Genomic DNA, 22,571 nt, shown 5'->3' with positions numbered 1-22,571 from the left:
TACGAAGTGGACGTTGAGTAATTTAGTTTAAGTCATTTTTAAGTCAAATATTTTACTTGTTAATTATTATAAAGAGTCATTTTTAAGTCAAATATTTTACTTGTCAAATATTTTACAGAGTTGAAACTAAACCTTTTATACAAGAAGTGGACGTTGGGTATTTTAGTAGCAGTCATTTTAAGTCAAATATTTTACTTGTCAAATATTATAAAGAGTTGAAACTAAACCTCCTACAAGAAGTGACGTTGGGTATTTTATTTTAAGTCATTTTTAAGTCAAATATTAAACTTGTAAAATAATGCGAGTTCGACCTTTAAAGAAATATGATGGTACCAGCACGTACTTAAATCACCATTCAAGCATTGCATAATGAATGAAGGTAAAACATTGAAGCATATTTTGCTTGAAATGAAAAACGAACATTTCTTTTCTTGATTTTGGGAAAATCACATCTAAAAATCGAATGACCCATGTGCTTATGTCCCAACAACTTGGCCCAATTTCAAAGGCTAATTTATAAAAGTTGAAAAGTTTGCATCAAATTGTTGTTGCATAATTCTAAAAGACGACCTTTCTAAGAATATTAGGTGAAAAAATGAATGAGAAAGAATTTAAATTAAAAATGTGACGTTAGTTTAAGTCGAAGGGTCAAAGTTATAATTGGCTACTGCGTCACAACAATATATTAAGAGTGTTTTAGCCCCACAGTGCATCTGATAATCAAGGCGAGATGAATAGGTCTTTGTGAATTCCACTTAGGGCCTACAATAAATTCACAGTAAAATCAAATAACAATTGCAATATTTCACAAATTTCAGATTTAAATTTTAGATAACTCCATAAAATAAAAGAAAATTATTCATATATGCATGTTGTAGGCTATAGGCCTAACGCATTACTGTTGGTAATTTACATAAGCGAGACAGAGAATTGATTCTTGCAATGATTCTCCAGAACTGATAAATTCATCCCTATTCCAAACGCAGAAAGCAGTGCCGTATAGCTAGGGGGTGTTGGCGCGTCCCAGGGCAAAGATGCAATTTTTTTTTTTTTATTAATTGTTGACCCAATTTTTTTGCCCAGAGCGCTCAAGAATCTCAAAAGTGGTAAAGTGGGAGTGGTTACACCATAAGACAACGCCCGCGCAACGTGCAATAACGGCTATTTTTTTGTAGACCCTTATTTTACCCATATCATCATTTCGGCGCCCCCCCTAATGTGGCGCTCAGGGCACGTCCCACCCCCTGTCCTTTAGCTACGCCACTGGGAATAAATTAAGTGTGGTTTGCATAAAGAATATATTCCTATTTCTAAATTTAAAAATGTTAGTTTTCACTGATCACATTGTCCCTTTAATAATTTCGAGCCAAAACAAATGACGTACGCAGCTGTGTCGTTAAACAAGACGTAAGACGAATAGCGAAATGCACACAGTTTATACGGTACGTCAAGACGTAAGACGAATACCGATATGCGCAAAGTTTATACGCCATTGATTCAATGATTCAATGATACACACGTACGCGATGTTTTTAGCCATCACTCGATCGTTGAACTCGGAATGAAACCAGAGATTTCCGGATTTAATATAAAACCTTAAATTTTACTGTAATTAGAGCACTCCAGGATTAGTCTTGCACGTGGTATTTTAGTACACCGTTGGGCATTACAATCATGCAAAAAGTAGAAATTCAAGACAAATTGAGAGCGTTCCTGTGGAGCAATCACGCATGTCAAGATGAGTTTATGAGAATCAATTTTGATTCCCTCGAAGTTCGACCCATTGCACCACTGATGACACATTCCAGAGAGTTACGTGTGGACAAACTTAATTTTGACCCTTTGATTTAAAACTGGCGCCACATTTGCAATTTAAATTCTATTTTAGTCATTTTCTTCCCTAGGCCAAATAGTCTTAGAAAGATGCTCTTTCAGAATATGTATAGCAATAATTATTTGAAACAGACTTTACAAAGTTGAGAAATTTACTTTTGAAATTGGGTAGTTGTTTTTGGACCACCCTGTACAGGAGTAATATCCTGTTCTGTGCATCATGCTTTATAAAATATTCATCATATTCTTTCGTTTGTATAACATTGAAGCATTAGAACAACTCGTTTTCAAAATCCATTTTTAGTGTTTTAGTTTTATATTGTTTTTAGTAAAATCAACTAACATTTGAGGTAAATGCATAAGTTTTGTCATATATACAGGCTGAGTCAAAATGAAGTAAACTCATGTTTGAGTGGCTGTAACTCGAGATCTTCAAGGAATCTGCTAAAAATAAAAATACCGCTGGAAAGACCAAATTCTACACGTTTAAATTAAAAAAGTATTGTTGCAATTGCATACAGCAAACTAAAGTTATACTCATTTGAAAACAACCACTCATTTTTGTAGCTGCACACGGCTGATTGATTTTCATTCATTTTAATTTCGACGAATCAGCAAAGTGCTAACAGGATTTATTGTTGAAAAGACAACTTTTGCTTTTAATTAATATTCAGCAAAGTCCATGACGGTACTATAGTTTGTAGGGATACCAATTCAAGTCTTTACGAACGATCCGGCAGAAGCTTGATTGGGGAATGTAGGGTAAAGGATTGAGCTGATCTTTGGTCTTGCTGTCGCATGTCTAACTCTAGCAATGTTCACTTGTGATCTAGCAGTTCGTGGTCTGCCTGAAGCTTCCGGCTGTCTGTTCCTTAGTGTCCCATGCACATTTAGCTTTTTCACATTCATATATACTGCTCCCTTACATGAAACCCGGTTAGCTATAGGAAATTGGAGACGAAAAAGACGCTGAACTTCTCTTAGTTTCATGATACTTCGTCGAAAGAAACGTGCGCTCCAGTGCGGTAAATTGTGGTGCCATGTTGTCATTTGGCCCGTTTTATTATAATGTAGTGCAATGAAGTAAAATTCATATTGACGAGCCCTTTTTAATCAGTTATGAAAAGAAGCCATTGGATTGAATCTAAATTGATTTCCTGAAAGGTGTGTATTCAAAGATTACCCTTTTTGCATCAGGCCCCCTTAACAAGTATTTGTGAAGGGTCCCTAGTTAACTTGGAAAGCGGGGTCAAAAATGACCCTTTCGGGGTCAAATTTTGACCCCGTAGTTTTTTGTGTGTACGTACCGTCGCACCGTTACGTGAGAAGAGAAGTCCAAATAATTGTGATGTTGAAATAAACATGATAAAAAAGTTCCATTTTTATCAAAATAATGATGTTAAGGGTTTATGTCAGGGGTTCTCGTGACCCAACTTTCATGGGAAAAATGGCGCGACCCAGAACATAATTATATTATAAACAAATGTTGATACTTATTTAAACTGTGCGTGTAAACCGAACATCTTAGGTCTAAGCCAGTAGCATGCCTTGCCTAGCAAATACAAAAATGTTCTTAAAACGTTTATTATTCAAAACGTTCTAATAACATTTAAATGTCGGGTTATATAAAGGTCATGAAAACGTTTTAAAAAAACGTTATTGTAAAATATTTTGGGAAAACATTTTTATAAAATATTTTTTCAACACATAAATAACATTTTAATAACATTCTGTTAAGAATGTTTTGCATCAAGTTTTCAAAAATGTTTTTTGAATGTTATTAAAACGTTTTTATAGGATAACCCAATGTTTTGTGTTTGTTAGACTAACAGAAAACCGGCTTCACATCAATATGACCTGTGGGGGAGATGGGTTCTTCCTGGTTGAAGGTGTTCGGGCTGGGTGTGCCATTGTTTTGGGGTACCTTTTCAGTGATTTTGGGTTTTTAGTGGAGAACAATGCGGTCAGTTGGGTGTATTTGTGCAAAATACACTTGAAAGTGCACAATTAGGGCAAATTTGGGTGTTTTTTGTGAAAAATTGGTATACTGATGGGTCGCAAAAGCAGCAAAAAGTAGCTATAGAGAAAGTCAGCATCCAAAAGTCTGTGTGGCACATCCACATACAAAATATTTTGAAGAACCCCCACCCCTGGGTTGATATGAAGATGCGAAAAGGTCAAACAAGTTCAGTGCTTGGGCAGAGAGTTGTTTTTATTTACTTTGTGGAGTTTTTCCCCAGGTCCACAAAAAGTGCTGGCGATCCCCATTTGGGTTGCGTCCACTGTGGAACTTGATGTACGGTAATCATTTTTGTAGTATTAAAAATAATATGTACAACAATTTATGCAGTATTATTCAATTATGTATTTTTTTCTTCATAAAAAGTAAATAAGTAGATAAGATTATTCTGAATTATTTAAGTATAGGGATCACTCACAATGAATGTATGTATTATATTAAATGCACAAGGCTAGTCTCGTACTACGATTGCTGATTTTTATGATAAAAACATTTCACATAAAACATTTTCATTTGTAAGTGTCATTTAAAAAAATCAAGAATAGCCAGCAATCTTTATTTATTTGATCTCAGATGACCTGAAAGAGACCGGGGGGGGGGCACTCGACTTTGGAAGTGGCTGGGTGTGCGGACAGCAGTTCAAAACTAGGGGTCTTTCGGTGAAAGCCTACATGTTTTGTAGACACCGTGGTCTTTCAGAATGGCCAAAAAAAGGGGTCTTTCCGTGAGACTGGAGAAAATCTTACCAAAAAAGGGGATCATTCAGTGAGACTGGGAAAATTTTGGGTCAAAATATAAAAGTTGATACAAAATTTTATATTTTTTTGCAAAATTTGAAGAAAAATAATGAAAAAACAGGGTCATTCAGTGAGAGATTATCAGAAAATTTCCCAGAATATTAAAAAAAAAGGGATCTTTTGATGACAGGAAAACAAAAAAAGGGGTTATTTGATGAGAGGTAGTTCAGTAACACAAAAAAGGGGGTCATTGGGTGAGAGATGAAAAATGGTGGTAAATGTGGCCGCACATCCCCGTCACCCATTTCTAGTGAGCCCCCCCCCCCCCGGAAAGAGACCTTGCAAAATTTTGGCACAGCAAACACGTTTATAGGGCTATTCCATTTAAAATCCACTCTCCCCCTGTGGAAGATTTTGGAAATATCTGCCACAAGGAGAGTATGTATTTCAAATGGAAGGAGCACATTATGCAGCTCCATTTGAAACTCGCCCTCCCTCAGTGGAAGATTCAGGTTGAATCTTTCTCAGAGGAGATATGAAATTCAAATAGAGCTGCCTCATGTATTCCTTCCATTTGAAATTCACACTACCCCTGTGGAAGATTTAGGAAATATCTACTAGGGGAGAGTGGATTTTAAATGGAATAGCCCATACACAAGGAAAACTCTATCACAATATCCCAAGTTCAATAAATGCATATCATATCAACTTAAAGTGTGATAAAAGATGCATTTATCACATCAACTTTATGGTTTAAAGGCCCATTCAGTGATTTGCTCACCCGGATGATTGTAAAAATCATCAAAATTCAGATTTTCACACCTTTGTTAGTGGTGTCATCGATTAGCTAACATGATCTGCTGGTGGTTAAGCCGAACGTGGTGTATAACAGACAAAATGAGACATTTTACATGATCTTAATCTTTCACACAGGGAGTATGAATTTCAAATGGGGTTACCGGAATGGGTGATTCCATTTGAAATCTACACCCCCTGTGTGGGAGATTAAGGTAATGTCTTCCACAGGGGGTGTATGGATTTTAAATTGAACAGCCCCATGAATTCATTTTGATGATGACATGCAGTTTTGGACTGGAACTCAGAAATAGATGAAAATCAAAGATCTGTGCTTTTGTGGTGTGGTGCAGGAAAAAATCCATTTAGCCTAGAGCTAGTAAAAGTATGCAGATATATATCAAATTTGATGCATATAATCAGTGATCTGAAATCTTCATGTTTTATTTTAGAAAGTACAATTCAAAACACACAAAGTCCGGTCATTGACTCATGACTTTACCTTCATAACTGAAGTTTTGTTAATGTATGCAGTTAACAATATCGGATCATAACATCTGCCTTTTTAAAAAAAAAATGTTGAGTTCAAGAAATTGGAAACTAGATTAACTCCATGGAAAGATGTACGTGTTGATAATCTGTATCCTATGGTTATGGCCCAACACCTGGTTTTACATCTAAATGAATTAAACATTATGCTTGCATACAAATGTATGATTTTACCCGATTTGGGTTCAAACCAAAGCGATTATGCGAAACACAGTGGTTAACCTAGCAAATTGAACTGATGAATGGTGAACAATATAGTGTACAGATGTGGTATTTTAAACGCTGAAATCAAATGTTATGTGCACCTTGAAAGAATCTGATAGCAACGTTTGCACAGTATTTATTCACTTACCATAGGTGCAGATCGGGGGAGGAGGAGGATATATTTGCCAGAGGGGATGGTTCATACAATATCCCCCCAATGTTGACACCTGTATGTGGGTTTCTGACCATATCAACCTCATATTTGTCCATTTTAGCCCCCAAAATGACAACTTTCGAATACGAGGAATGTCCTTCTGATATCAAATATTCTTGATTTTTTTTAATTTGCGATATAATACAAATATTATGGCAAATTATTACAATTAGATAATTTTTTTATTTTCGATATTTAATCATCCTCGGAGTAAACTTTATAAACCTAATGATATGTATATGTAGATAGGATGAAAAGCCAACCATCAATTGAAAATTTTGACCTTTCATATTGAAGATATACATTTTCCCCCAAAGACCTGATTTTTTTTGTGTGTTTTGGAAAAAAAAAATCTATATCTTCAATACAAAAGGCCACAATTTTCATATGATGGATGGCTTTTTATCCAAGCTACATACACATATCATTAGATTTATCAAATTTACTTTGAGGACTTTCAAAAATATCAATTTTTAATCATTTGCCATAAAACATGTATTATATCGCAAATTTCCAAAAATTATTTGATACCAGGACATTCCTCGTTTTTAAAATGCAATTCGATAATATGCTCTCAGGTCCCACAAAACGCGAGCCCTTAAGCTTGAGCATTATAAAGCTATGGGCCTGTTAGTCTACAATGAATTGGGTAATTCCAGTTGAAACACCTATGGAAGATATGACCTTAATCTCCCACACAGGGGGTGTAGATTTCAAATGGAGTCACAGATTCAGGTAACCCAATTTGAAATACATACTCCCTGTGTGGGACAGGTGTGCGATTTAAAGCTTGTGAAATATCCAGGAAGTAGTAGAAAATCCTGTAAAACAGCATGAAATTGGGCTAAAATACCCCAATACAGCGGGACATGTCCCCCACCTTGAGCAAAATGAGCAACTTCTTGACAATTCAGGCTGAATGTCCCCCCCCCCACATTTCAAGCCAGATTGGCTGGCGCTAATGTCCGCAGGTACACTATTTTGCCCTTTACAGGCGACACACTAACATGGTGGAGACTGGTCTCTTCTCCTCGGTTTAAATAATTTATATTTGTCACTCAAGCACAAATATTAGGATGTACTTTAGGTGTGTCAACAATTGATTCCTATATGGTTAAAACAATACCTTGATTATCATAAATCAATAAAAATATATTCTATTATTCTTCTTGGACTCTACCACTCAAACCGCACACAGCTGATTACAAACACAAGTCTCCACAGGATTTCAAAATCAAATTCACTTTCACTCCAGCCAAATATTTTGAAAATTAAAAACTTTAAAAAACATAATAGTTCTTCAGATAAAGATTAATACCATATGTGACCTGATCTGATACACTCAGGCCAAAGTCAGAAATATTGAAAAATGAGTTACTACTAACTTGCTCAGTACCAGCACTTACTGATGTTGAATCCCTAGGTCTCTTGAATACTTGATTGCAAAGTTATGAACCTTTTATTTGTCCATTTTCCGATGTTTTTTCTCTCCTCACTTTTTGCCTATATCTCAGTTTCATTATTGCCGACTTTAGCCTGATTGGATCAGATTTGTGTCACATGCACATTGGAATATTTCAGTTGAAATCCATACACCCCCATGCATGGAAGACATGACCTTAAATTCTCCACACAGGGAGTGCGAATTTCACTATGGGGTATACCTGAATGGGCGACTCAATGTGAAATTCACACTCCATGCGTGGAAGATTAAGGTCATGTCTTCCATAGGGGGTGTATGGTTTCAACTAGAATAGCCCATTAATTCCCATTTGTATATGTGATATAGGGGGCCATAGGCGATGGTATGGTAGTCATGGTAGTGTCATTTCTCCTACCCACTTCCCAAAGAAAGGCATTCCAGGGAGGCCAACATGAAACATGAATTTCAAGCCTTCAAGGAGGGCAAAATCAACCAATTTTGTACAAAATTGCAGCAAAAAGGATAAATTGTTTTGCCGTAAAACTGGAGGGGGCATCAAAAAATATTTTTGGGGCAATATTAGGACACATTCATATATCATCACATAATAATCAGCATTATTCATTCTTCATCTAAGATTGTGTTCACAAAACATCCATACAACAATTTCTCCATAACATTACACTCAAAATAGTTTCTCATATTTACATAACAGCGTGTGATACAGAGATTAGCAAACTGCCAATATGAATATTCAAATAGGTTTGGAAGTACATATTAGTTACATTTGTACTCTTTAATTGTGTGAATCACAGCAAAATCATCTATTCATTTGCACACTGACACTTCTTCACCCCTAGCCGGCAGTATACAAATACTACATGGTTAGAGGGGAAATAGAGCAAGCTATTTCCCCGAGGTATCGGGAACTAGCTTGAATCATGTGTATCAGAAATAGTTATGGTACTACAGCCCTGGCCCGGGAGGCTAGCCCTGGGCAGCATTGCCCATATCTTCTTCATACTTTGTATTCCTTATTGTAAACACCAGTGATCAAAGTGTACAGTACACCATACTGGACATAGTTACAGTAACTGAAAGTTTGACATAACTGTGTCGTTTGTTGTTAGATGTAGAGGTTCTGTGCTGTGTATTGATATCTACTATACAAACAAAGAAACATGCATTATTTTGTTGGGCTGTAAGGATTAAGATTCAGGAACTCTTAGCGAGCATGATATGACTCTAATTGAACAATTCACCGAGTATTTTTTGTGTGTGAATGAATAAAATAGCCAATGAATTGTGTAGCAGTCATCGATGCATCAAAAACCTCTTGAGAGAGTACAGCAACATTTGGGTGGGGTCTGAGTTGGTAAACCAACCATGGTTCATGAGAATACTTTACTTAGTGCCAAATGTGGTCAAAATGGCATTGCTAAATTGCTTGAATATCACAATTTTGATTTATAACATTGAGTTGAACTCTGTAGTAATGTTTGTACACTATGCAGGAAAGGTCTACACCATATCCGAGGTAAGATGGATATATTATTACAGTATGTTTTTTGAATTACTGAAATGCACACTGGATATGAATATACGGCACTGGAACTCCACATTGAATATTAACCATTATTATGTTTTGATGAGTCCAAGTGTGTGAAAATATTGGATCCAAAACATAATAATGATAAAATTGGATGCTTTACTCACAATATTTATTGATCTCGCTATGAGTTAGTAAGTATTGGACTCAACTTCGTTTCATCCAATATTTTAAAACTCATAGCTCGACCAATACATATGGGCTCAATTGATCAAATTTTATGTCAATAAAACATTCAAGTTTCTGCAACTTGAAATACCGTACTGTAAAAGTGGTGTTTTTTTGTGCATATAATTTTCCGCGCTTTGCCAATTTTGAACTACTTGCGATTTTGAAGTTTTCTACATAGACCTATCCATAAAATAAACATATTTTGCGCATTTTTATTTTCACGGTAGCTGTGTTGAGCGTGAAAATTAATGTTCCGCCAAAAATTCCACTTTTACAGTATACTGGAAAGGTTCTTTGTCCAATCTGTCTTTCTTCACTCTGATATAATACATCTCTCAATCTAGACACAACTGCCTATTCAAATATAATATACACACTTGGTTTTGTGTTCATTTTGCAGTCCACAATATAGTTTTGTGAGAATTCAATGATCTCTGCCAATAAAAAGTTTTTTTCTCATATAGTCTGTTCTTTGGTGTTTCATCATAACGCATTTGAATCCCATGTTTTGTCTTTGTTGTTATATAAGCACCACAATGTAGAAACTGCTAGTCCTACAGCACCACCCGCTGCCATAGGTTTGATGCCTTCTGCAAATCAAACAGATACAAGAACAAATCCACTTTTAAATAATTTGCCTTTATAAAGGTTACCTTATCAAGAATATTTATACAATTTTAAACTTAGAAATGGGAAATAAATTAATGTTAGTTCAATATCAAAATGTTCTTTATTGTCAAAGAACATTTTAAGATTAATGTTATGCAGCATGTCAAAAGGGGAGACTTTGCGGCAAAGTGTTTTTTAAGATATAGATTAAAATAGACAGAAAATAATACAGAAAACAACAAGAATTTGGGAAGCTTTTTCACTTATAAAATATGAATGCCTTGATCAATTTTAGCAAATGAGGTGTCATTTTAAGGGGGCGGATAACAACGTTACACAGTATTTTTGTGGGACATGAGAGCACATCATGCATTCTGAATACAAGGAGCAGGCCTTGAAATAAGGGGCGCAAAAGAGCAAATTTGCGCCTGGTGATTGGCAAAATGCTCCTGCTTCTGTTGGAAAATTACACACAAAGACATAGACCAGGAGCAATTTATTGTTAAATTATAGTACAATTGCTCCTGGTTCCGAAATCCTTATTTCAAGGCTTGACAAGGAGATGTCCTTCTGATATCGAATCGAATTGGTTTGATCAGGTCTATTGTGGGAAGGAATTTTAGTAAAAACTGAATTCTGGTGGAGGAACCCGGATCCAAGTCTACTCATCCATTCATAGCATTTCGGGTGACATATCAACTTACTGGATGATTTATATAGAATTCCTGTGATAGTAGCTGCTCCTATTGTGTTCATTTCATCATCCTCTCCTCGTATTTTTGACAGTGTAAAACCGAATACATTGTACATTAATACTGTAAAAAAAAAAAAAAAGAAAAACAATCATAACAAAATGGGCAACTTGGATTTGATTTCAATACATGAACAATGGAAAAAAGACACACAATCAAACAGAATGTGTCATATCACTCATCTTTCACTAAAATTTACTTTTTTAAGCAGTGTCGGCGGAATACCATACCAATACTGGAAGTTTTGCGGAGGGGCGCAGGCTTTAAACTGGTGGATCGCATACATAACACACCTGCGGCATATCATTTTTGAGGTATAAGCAAAACGTCAAATTAGGGGAGGGGTGGTTAGTTAATTTGGTCACTCAGTGGTCAGAAACTTAAAGCGCTCCGATTTTAACGAAAATGCTCTCAAATTGTTTGTGAAATTGTATATAAAATAAAGTCATGAATAAGGAATAATTTGTACTGTCTATAATGCTTTGTTACTCCCAATATTTGACAATAATGGTCAACCCCCAGCTTTTCTAGACTGGGGGAGGGGCACAAAATTGGAAATGTACCGACAGCCCAGAGATTTTAACACTTTCTGCTGGCCAACCCTAGAATTACGGTACTTACTGAAAATTTGCTATTGTAATGCTAAAGTGAGCCACATTGAAGTAAATTTGACTATACATGTAGATCAGAGAATTTTACTGTCTTGTTGAGACGGTACTGACGGATTGTGACGGATTGGGGGCACCACTCCTCTAGACCACGTCAGTGCCACAGGCTCTAGTGACCATGATCTAGTTTGCGATGTTTCCTAGGTAATGAAACATAGATGGTGAGAACTATTCTTTATTTGACTTGTTATTCCATAATTGGAGCACTTTTAGTTTCTAACCCTTGTGTGGTCAAAATAACTGACCAACTCTTTGACCTTCTTGCTTGTAACTCAAGAACAGGGCAATTTAGAATATTTGAGATGGTATGACTAACTGTAATCCATGTTATTTAACTGCTGAAAGCGAAGGCATTCTCAAAGCTTCAAACTCAAACCTCACTTTTTAACCTCAACCACCATAAAGGCATGTAGAATGCATGCAAAATTCCGATGCAAAATAGTCCATTTTCCTACACACAACCAATTTGTTGAGGATATTGGCTATTTCTTTTGAAATCCATAGACCCCCTATGGAAGACATGAAGACATCTCCCCCACAGGGAGTGTGAATTTCAAATGGAGCCACCCATTCAGTGTCGTCTGCTCCAAAATGAGCTATTCCTTTTGAAATCCATACACCCCCTATGGAAGACTTGAAGACATCTCCCCCACAGGGGTTGTAGATCTTAAATGGAGTCACCCATTCAGATAATCTCATGTGAAATTCACACTCCCTGTGTGGGAGATTAAGGTCATGTCTTCCATAGGTGGTGTATGGCTTTCAATTGGAATAGCACATTCTTTTTGCTTACCTACAACTCCTACTGCATTTGCTGATGTTGCTCCTTGTTTAGTGACTTGTGTAAGTGCTCTGCAAAGTACAAAGATTGAAATTATTTTGATTACATAACAGTACAATGCACAATTGACACTATTACTGAAGGATGGTTCAATTTTACAAGACGCTTGCTACTCCTGCCTCGGACAGCCGAATACCGTATTTAGTCAAATAGTCGCCGCCTCAAATAAACTCCCCACCACTTTTTTCAACCAAGATCTTTCAAAAATGCCGATATTTCCATGCTATCTTGTGTAGTAAGCTTACCAAGTTGCGCACATGGTCCATACATGTAATAGCATCAATAATTGGCGAAAATCTGGATCAGAAACCCGGAAGTGAGCCAGAAGTCAGTGTTTCTAGTTCGTAATTTTAGAGTGTGTTTTAGTTTACCTAATGATTTTAACGGGAATTATCGTTCTAAAATTGACCTTGAATAAACGCCCCCCCCCCTGGGAAAATGTAACGCCCCCCGGGGGCGTTTATTTGACGAAATACGGTATGCATTCAGCTGTCTGCCAAATTCATAACGATAATTATTAAGAATGACAAAGGACATGAATTTGCTTATTTCAACAAAACTTACTGTGAAAATTTCACTTTGCCAGCTAGATGTTTACTTTCTACTTGTAGGTTTTCTCTGACAGATACTCTTGCTCCATTTAATGCGCCATATACTGCACCTGTAAATACAACATCAATTGTGTGTGCATTAAGGCGATTTAATACCCTGATTTTCATCAGTACCCATCTTCTTTTTTTTGTTGCAAATTTATAAAGTATATAAATATGTTCATCATCTCATGTCCTGAACTTATAAAATATCTCTACATACAAAGTGGTTTTAAACCATTTAAAAAAATCATTTTAGCCCTATATGTTTTTTTGTTTACTGTATCCTGGTAACTGAGATGTGTGTTTCATAACAAACCATAATTTATTCTATTGAACATGTCCAAGTAGAATACATGAATAGAATACATTAAATCCTTTGTTATACTATCTATAGAAATATACTCACTGATTATAACACTGAATAAATTAAATAGGCCTAAATAATCTCTTCCACATAGACAATTTAATACTACACCATGTATGTATCTTCTATAATATGTTGTTAGGAAAAGAGCTTAAAAAAGGCTATAAGGTCATCAAAGGTCAGGTTATAGGTCAATTGGTTCAGGTCAAATTCAGGCATCAATTTTGAATACATGTGATAGTCTGTGATATCATACATGTCATAATGAGGCATCAATTTTGATATTTTGTCTGTTACTGGATATATAATGGAAATGTGTGAGGTGGATATACTAAAATACCTTGGGATGTAAATGGTGAGTACAATTTAGATTGCCTAGTTGAGTTGGATTGGGCAAATAAATATAAAATAGTTACCAAAATCACAAAAATGAAGCTTACGGAAAACTACCTAATATGGTGGTATAGGTGACAAAAATACAATCTTTTTCAACATTGCTGTAGTGTGGTTGTGGTAACCTGTTACCTATGGCTTAATTAAGTTTCAGTGACATAGTGTTGCAAGTTCAAAATACAAAATATAGCTCGACATTGAAAATAGAAGCATTTTAACCGGTTCGTTTTTTGATAGTTGTGGAGCACCAAGTTCATGAAGTCATAAAAGAAATCAGGGACAACTTATTCCCATTTTACATATCAACATTATTTCCCTAATGTGTTAGCAACACATATCCAAAATTTTAACGAAATCCGTTGATAGTAAGCTTTCCAAAATGAAGTGAATTTAAATCATCAGTGATGTACCTCCTTTGGCTTCTATTTTCAAAAGCATGTAAGCCACATTGACACCGATACCACCAATAAAACGAAAAAATTTACCCCTTCATTTTGCATACCACTTTGTCCAATTTTTTTTTTGTAATTTCTTCACAAAATGCAAAAAAATGCAAAAAAAATCAATGGGTGTAGTACCCCCTTAACCCCATGAGAACTACTCCCCATTTCAGAAAAATACAGCACTAATTTTTTGGGATTAAACAAATACAAGGTGTCCCATAAAAAGGTTACATGTAGAAAATGAACCGCATTTTGTGATGGTACAACAAAACAATGTCATTTTTTCAGATATTATTTATTGATCCTTCTTGTAACTATTAGCTAAGTTTCAATTCCGTATCTTAAAAGTAAATTAACTTATGCGCGCAAGATGACAGGGGTGTCAAGAGTGGCTAACCATCAAAATATCGCACAGCGAAAGTTGAACACACGCACACCTTTGTTTTCAGAGTTTTTTTCTGTATTACCATTTATGTTTCTCTAATTTTTAATTGTTGAACTTATTGAACAAAAGAAACATATCGAAAAATAAAATATTGTACACTGAAAATAAATCAGTTTTAGAGCTTCTTGAATCTTGATGGTAACAAATAAAGGAAGGGGGTCACTAGAGAAGAACACGTTTTTCAATTATTTTTGGTGAAAGCAGTTCTGCACGCTGTATCTCTCTTCATCAACATAGTGAAATGAATAACAATCTTTTGCATTTAGGCTTTGTTTTGATTTGATTGACTTGAAATGTTGTTTGTTTTTACATTTCTGACCGAACTCTTAAAATAAAACTGAACAAGTTTTATTCTTTATTTATCAAAATAAAATACTGCATCTGCCATGCTACGGCTTGGCCTACTCAAGTGCCCCGCCATGCACGGTGGTTGTGACGGTGGTATAATGAACCTCGTGTTGCATTATATCACGTAAAGAGCTTGCTCAGGAATGCGTGGAATGCGGATTAAGTACGTATGTTGTGAACTTGACATTCACATGGGTACTAGTAGACGGTACATAGATTATGTCATGAAAAGGATATTTATATTTGTTAACATTAACTTAGATTATTTTCAAAAATCTACATGTAACCTTATTTTGGGACACCCGGTATTATTGAAACAAAGCTCAATCCTAATCATTCATTTAGTCCTAACTGGAGATAAAAGAAAAAGTTCACTATTTTACAAATTTCTCGAAAAAAGAGCCAAAAACAGGCATTTTCGGCATGTTTTCTGACAATCAAGTCACAAAATTCAAAGACTTGGAACAAGTCTAAGCATTCAAAATCTTGAATATATGCCAACATTTTGCTCTAATTTTCACTTTTTTGTGTCACTTCAATTAAATGGTTGGTTATAAGAATGAAACATGTCTTTTCCAAAAATTAGAATGCATTAAACTAAAATTAGTCTTGGTACAAGTCTTTGGGCTTGATTGTCACAGCATACCAAAAACACATGTTTTTGGTCCTTAATCCCAAAAATTGGCCAAATATTAAAATGTAACTTTTATTGCCAGTTAGGACTAACTAAAGGATTAGGATTTAGCTATGTTTCATTTGGCAAAACAGGATAATATTTTTTAATCCCAAAAATTAGTTCTGTATTTTTCTGGAATAGGGAGTACCTGCCGATTGGCCAAAATGAATATTGTGTCCAATTTTGAACCAAACAAGGAGGGTATTCATAAGATCATCTGCAAATGCAAGTTTGACCATAAATAGTTTAAAGCCTAGTCATAATTGGCAATTGAAAAGAGCATTTCAAGTTATCAACCAATCAGAAATGCTGTTAGATGACCAGTAGTGTCCAGGGGGTTAATGCTCTGCTCCTGTCCAAGTATAACATACATTTTTAGGTGGGCCATTGCCTCAACAATGCACCAAGGTTCTATGGTTATGATGTTACATATTTTTGGGGAGTTGCTACTTTTTAAAGGTAGGTGGTCAGATTTTTTGTATTATGTTTTGTACCTCACATTGAGGCATGTACAAAAATAATCAAATTCCATATAGTTTTGAGGTCAATTGCACTAAACGTTTTGGATTTAGAACTAAAAACATGTTTCACAACAGCCCATAGAACGGCATGTGTGGTATACCACAATTTGGGATGAGGTTATCACTTTTTTGTTCATAACATCCAACGGAATATATTCTAGGCCGGGATTATGAGAAAAATATGAGCTTTCTTCCGATGCCAAAATCTCCATTTTGATAGGAAAAAGTGGGAGGATGAGACTGTCAATCTGGTCACCCATCTTTACCAACTTTTTCATGTATTATTTGGATTTGCAGGAAAACCTCTGATGCATCATTGGCCCCAGAATATGTTTATAGCAAAACCTCTCATGTAACCTGTTGGCAGTTTTGTTTTAAACATGTTCAGGGGCCACAATCACATAGGAGGTTTTTCCTGCCCAACGACGCTTTAAAGACTTGCCCCCACAGAAATTAAGTCACCATCTGTAGAAAGATTGACCATTTTTCATTTTAGAAAATGTTTACTTTAAATATATAAGGTCTAAATTTTGTAAATGTAAAATGATGAGCAAGCCTCGAAATTTACTTACAAAAGAAAAGGAACCCCACTTCATGACATATGGCCATGTACGATACCGGTAACTTAAAATGTTGTCAATAGACAACAGGGTCTTAGGCAGGATTTGAAGGTTTGGGTGTGTAAATTCAAAAACCTGGGTGTGTAAATTTAAGATTTGTGTACAAAGTATACGCCATGTGGGCAAAAACTGGGTGTGTATTTACAAACTTGGGTGTGTAAAACACTCCCTACACTGCTGGCTGCCTAAGCCCTTGATAGACAACCTTCTTACCTGCCATGACTGAGCCTCCAATCTGTGAAAAAGCCAATTCAAACCTTCCTCTTGTCCTGGCCTGTCCAGTGGGGACAATGAACTGAGGACCACCCTATCAATATCAAACAAAAGACACAAGTTTATGCATGTATGTTGTTTATTGTGAAATGAATGTATGTTGTTAAAGAGAAAGAAATTGTTCCATATACTGGGGGAGGGGGGGGGGAGCGAGGTCTGCATGCATGTTACCAAAAACTCTCTACTGCTTGATAGTTCACAGTACATTCCCTACGACCTAACTTGTAGCATCACTGCAAGTTGTCAATATTCACAAGACCATAAAGTTTAGGGCATAATTTGTAAACGTTATAACGCTATTTTGTTTGTTGCTTATTTCTTACACTACAAGTACATGTAATTGCACATATATTTTATGGCAAAATACACCTACATCAGGGGTGGAATTTCGTAAAGTGCCACAGGAGTCCAAGTGGATTCTCGCAAGAGAGTTTTGCGAGAGTCCATGGATTCCCGTAAATGGATTCTCGTTGTACAATCTTGCGGGAGTCCAAAAGGTATTATATGTAGGCCTACGTATAATGCATTCAAACTAACAAATAAACTAACAAAGTTAAGTTTTTAATATATGTGTCATCGTACTTTCACTTCCATATATGTCATTGCATCTTTGGCGACTTTTCCTTTATATTTTGCAGGCTTTGAGTTTTAAGGCGTGTTGAACTTAAACGTAAGTTCGCTGAGCCGATCATTTCCAGCGCGAGTCCACATGGACTCTCGCAATAGGACTTTACGGGAGTCTCTGCGCGAGTCGACTCTCGGACTCCTGCCGAAATTCCACCCCTGCTACATGAAAGCATATAGTAATTAATGAAGGCATGATTTTAATAGCGGGTATTGTGAGTAGCACAAAATCACATTACCAGCCCAAGTCACAATACAATACGAGTTGCATGTTGGACAATGGCAGCCATCTGGGCTATGTGGGTTACGGGAAAACATACTACAATTACATTTCAAATGAATAATTCCTCATGAGCAGTTTGCAATTCACTTCCTTGCCCTTCCAAGATGGCTGCCATTGGCTTGTGTAGTTGTGCCGTGTTGCATTATTGCGCTATGCGCACAGAGTGAAATACTTACAAGATTCAAATAATTGGGATCCACATTTAGAAATGGCGAAATGGAACCACCACCTCCTTTTGTAACTGAAAATAAAGCAAGAGTACATACAGTGTTAATGTCAAATCTTGATGAAATCAGTTTAAGTGTGACACCATTTGTGACTATTTTTGCATTTTTCTCAAAAAATAACAAGAGCACCAAGGGTGCTGTAGCTCAATTGTTATTTGAAATTTGACATTCTCATATAATGTTCAGATATGTATAACCGTTGAATATCAAATTGGGTTTTTTTTAATACACCAGTATTTAATTGTGTTTATAACATTTATTTATTTATTTATTTATTTATGTCAAGAATATTGCTAGTTGGTTTAATAAAAACGAGTTAACTCTCAACATTAACAATAAAACTAAATAATATAGTATTTGGTGCATCTCACATTCTTACCAAGTTCAACAATATGACATGCTTGATCATACAAATGAATTCAAGTATCTTGGTGTTACATTAGATCCACTTCTCATGGTGGGACAAAATTTTAACTTTACGTGGCATAATGTACATGTATATAAAGGTAATTTATGTGCAACAGGGCCCTCCACCTTTGTTCCATAACCATTAAGGGGGTACTACACCCCTGCCCAATTTTGTTCCTATTTTTGCATTTTCTCAAAAATTATAGAGCATTGGTGACAAGTAAGATATATGTATATTATAGGGGCAAGGACTACAACTACTGTACTGGAAATTTTATTTCAGCACAGACAACAGTTGTGGAGTTACAGTCAAAAATGAGGGAAAACCAATATTTGATCAATAAATCAGTAACTACCTGCCTTGATTTGCTGAATTTTCAGTGCATTAGATGTAGTCCTTGCCCCTATAATATACATATCTTACTTGTCCCCAATGCGGTATAATTTTTGAGAAAAATGCAAAAATAGGCACAAAATTGGGCAGGGGTGTAGTACCCCCTTAATGACACTTTACTCCAATCCCCATCCCCATTTTCATCACTGAAAATTTCTGTGTTGGGGATGCAACTTTCCCCCTAGCTCCCAATGCCCCTGCTCAGGAGGGAGGCAAGGTGCTGAGGTTATTCTGCATATAAATTGTTAATGAATAATGAATAAATGAATGGGCACCAAATATCTTCAGGTATAGGCCTAAACTGACAGGAATATTAGCAGTAATAAATACTTGTCAAGGCATGTCCACACAGAGGAATTTTTGCTTGAGCAAAGCGGTTCTCTGACAAAACCTTTGGTGGAAATCTACCATGTGAACGCTCAAGGATTCCAATTACTAAGTTTACCCCAAATTTATCTGTGTCTGTTAATTAGTTAAATAAATGTAGGCCTTCAAGACATCCAAATTGCACCTGCATTGCTGAAAAGCCACCCAATTTTTTTCTTAACCATCTGTTTCTGTTGGAAAGGAAATTGTTGAAAGTCTCAGGGAAAATCTTTAAAAGTTACCCATTTGGGCTACCAAACCATGAGTATGGCAACCCTGATTACTTTGTCCTTGTCAAGCACTTAAACTAATTCAATAAGCAAACACTCCACTGTTGACAGTAGGTTTTAGTGGTTTATGCATATTTAGAGCTTTAGAATTTTACAATCTCACATAGAAAATAACTACTATGTAAAACTATCCTCACAAATATCTGAGGTCTCTGCAAAAGTACACATGCTCCAAATCTAAACCTCCATAAAACACAGTAACATCATTGGCAAAGCTAAAATGTAAACATGTAACAAATGACTTATAGTTATATTGCTTAAAACACCTAGGTTAAACCTGGTGTAGCATGTAAGAAATCTAGGAATGAGATTATTCTTGTGAAACTGCACAATTTTTCGTGACAAATTGCTTGAAAAAGCACACTTCCTATCCATTTTTTCCCAGCAAAATAAGTAACTTTCATGAACAAACTTGCAAAGATCGCCACCACAAATTACCAGCTCCATTACTCAAACGATGTAGCAAGAGAAAGAAAAAAACATATAGAGAAATTCGGATCATGCCTATAGTCTCAATTTGCTTTGCAAATTGAGCTAATAACACACTGGTAACAATAATGTAAGTTATGTAGTAGGCCCAATTATAGGGGGAAGGAATCCAGTTACTACATTGGAATTTCAGTGACTCAAGACAAGCGGTACGTTATTTACGATAAGAAAAGAGGTACAGCTAGAATGTACCTCATTTCTATAATGAACCAAGTCTGGTCTTGAATCACTGAAATTCCAGTGAAGTAATTTTTTAAGATTCCTTGCCCTTATACATAACTTTTGTTACCAGTAGGCCTACATTGAGTACAATGCATGTTGTAGTTATTTTTTGAGAAAAATGCAAAATTAGTCACAAAATTTGAATTTTGAAAAGCAAGCCTTGAAAAAGAGGGTACGGTATGCAAACTTTGCCCGAATGCCCGTAAATTTAATGTTCAGTTATTTTTCGTCGAAATTCTTCAACACACAGAACTGCTGACAAAACATGCACCAAATTTCCCTGATGTCGACATCAATTTGGACATCGACTGAAGTTGTACTGTGGGAATATATTAAGAGCTTGCTGCTGTTTAGTATATTTTAATGAGTACAAAATGAAATTTAGGCCAATTAAAATAAATAACAAAATGGTATGTATCGCCATCAACGATTTGATTTTTACTGATTTTCAAATATTTTTGTTATTTTTATTTGTTTCCTTACTTTGTTTTTTAATATGTTGTGATGAAAAGACAATGTTAATTGTAGTCAATTCATTGCAAACACCTTCTTCAAGCTACAAAGTAGGCCTGTTATCGACACACGATTTCTAATTCAACACTTCGTCGGGGGAAAAAATACAACAATCGACACATGTCGAAACTCGTAATGAGATTTAAAATGCTGAAAAAAGTTGATAGATAAGCTTAAAATCATGCCGACATGAGCTACGATTGCCGACTTCCAGTGTAAACATACTTCCTGGTTCGTTCTACTTCCGGGTTCGGGTCAACTTCAGGAGGTAATTTTAGACAAGATGAAAACATGATCATACGGTAGGCTTATTCAGACAAAATAGCATGGAAATTTCGTTTTTTTCTCATTTTGATATGTGTCGTAAAGTGTTGAAAAAGGACAATTTATTTTTACGTCGGATTTAGGGTCATATCGAGTCTTGACGATAATACGACACATACGACAGTCGATATTAACAGGCCTTCACTTCTGTACAAGTCTGTCAACAAGTTAGTTGCCATAAACACCAGTCATTACCAATCCAAAGTTCAAGGGGTCACCACAAGAAAACAAGCTTCCACTGCATTTGTCAATATACCTGCGCAAGTTAAAGACTGTTACAAATATTCGCTATTCCCATTTGCTGAATGGAATAGATTATCTCCCGATGTTCGGGAGGCACCACCATCTTTAGGAACTTTCAAGACAAAACTTCAGGCTGTAAATATTGGGGACGTCATCAAGGCCGGGGCATATTTCAAAAACTAATCGTCGTCTGCTCAGTCGCGCCTGCATTATACATTCCACGATTGAGGAGATTATGCAGTAACCACCAGAAGCAGAAGAAGGCCTACTACAATTTACAAAGTACTTTATAGCCTTTAACTTTTTTATTAAAGTTTTAGGATTGTCCTGGATAACAATTTTTTTTATAGATTTAGGCCTAGGGGCCTCCTCATTTTTATGTGTTGACAAAGGTCAGTCAAAGTATTTGCAACTGCAATTTTACACAGAAATTAATAGTAAATTTAACAAATCTATATTAAAGCATGATAAGGGCATCCCTCTCCCCAAATTTTGTAAGCTTACTTACTCATGTACAGAGTACGGTCATGACGGTATACCCTTAATATTTTTAGTAGTCGTATCGGCATACTTACCGGGTATGTTTAAACTCGGATCACTGCCCCCATACGAACCAAATAACCCTGAAGCCCCATAATTTTGTTGATCCATCATATCTGCTTGATTGTTGTTCTTAAATTGTGCTTGTTAAGCCACTGTTTTGACTACAAATGTGTACTAAACAATCTCACGTAATGCATGAACTGCAGCAATTTCTTCGCACATTGCGTAAAGAGGTCAAATAGTGGATTTCGAGGTCAAAACTTCGCCTCCCTCTGTAAAACTACTTTTATTGAAAATTAAAAATATTATATTTATTTAGATTTTGACATTTAGACTATAAAAAAAATATATCAAATTAGACAAGATTATTTTTGATTCTTCAAAATGTATTTTGATAAATAAAACACAATTAATAGTAAAATCTAATAAAATATTAGCTACAAATTTAGCCTCATCCTAGCTCAAAGGTTCGTTTAAGTATCGAAGTTTATGCGTCTTGATGTTGACTTATGCCGCAAGGTGAGGCAACATTAAAAACCTACGA

At 35.8% G+C, this 22,571-nt stretch overlaps 1 protein-coding gene across 1 annotated transcript; it reads right to left on the bottom strand.

Annotated features, from left to right (window-relative positions):
- Nucleotides 1-7,889: 7,889 nt before the first annotated feature.
- LOC140159136 (mitochondrial import inner membrane translocase subunit Tim23-like) lies at nucleotides 7,890-22,255 on the bottom strand. The gene is made up of 7 exons (XM_072182492.1): nucleotides 22,060-22,255; nucleotides 18,185-18,249; nucleotides 17,042-17,135; nucleotides 12,990-13,086; nucleotides 12,378-12,436; nucleotides 10,869-10,979; nucleotides 7,890-10,145 (listed from the first exon to the last, which is right to left on the bottom strand). Exons 1-7 carry the CDS (start codon nucleotides 22,136-22,138, stop codon nucleotides 10,039-10,041), a joined length of 612 nt encoding a protein of 203 aa, XP_072038593.1. The 5' UTR covers nucleotides 22,139-22,255; the 3' UTR covers nucleotides 7,890-10,038.
- Nucleotides 22,256-22,571: the final 316 nt, after the last annotated feature.

The sequence above is a fragment of the Amphiura filiformis genome, chromosome 8 (assembly GCF_039555335.1).
Source record: "Amphiura filiformis chromosome 8, Afil_fr2py, whole genome shotgun sequence".
In the NCBI taxonomy this organism is placed as follows: domain Eukaryota; kingdom Metazoa; phylum Echinodermata; class Ophiuroidea; order Amphilepidida; family Amphiuridae; genus Amphiura; species Amphiura filiformis.
This window is presented reverse-complemented; position numbering and strand designations above follow the sequence as displayed.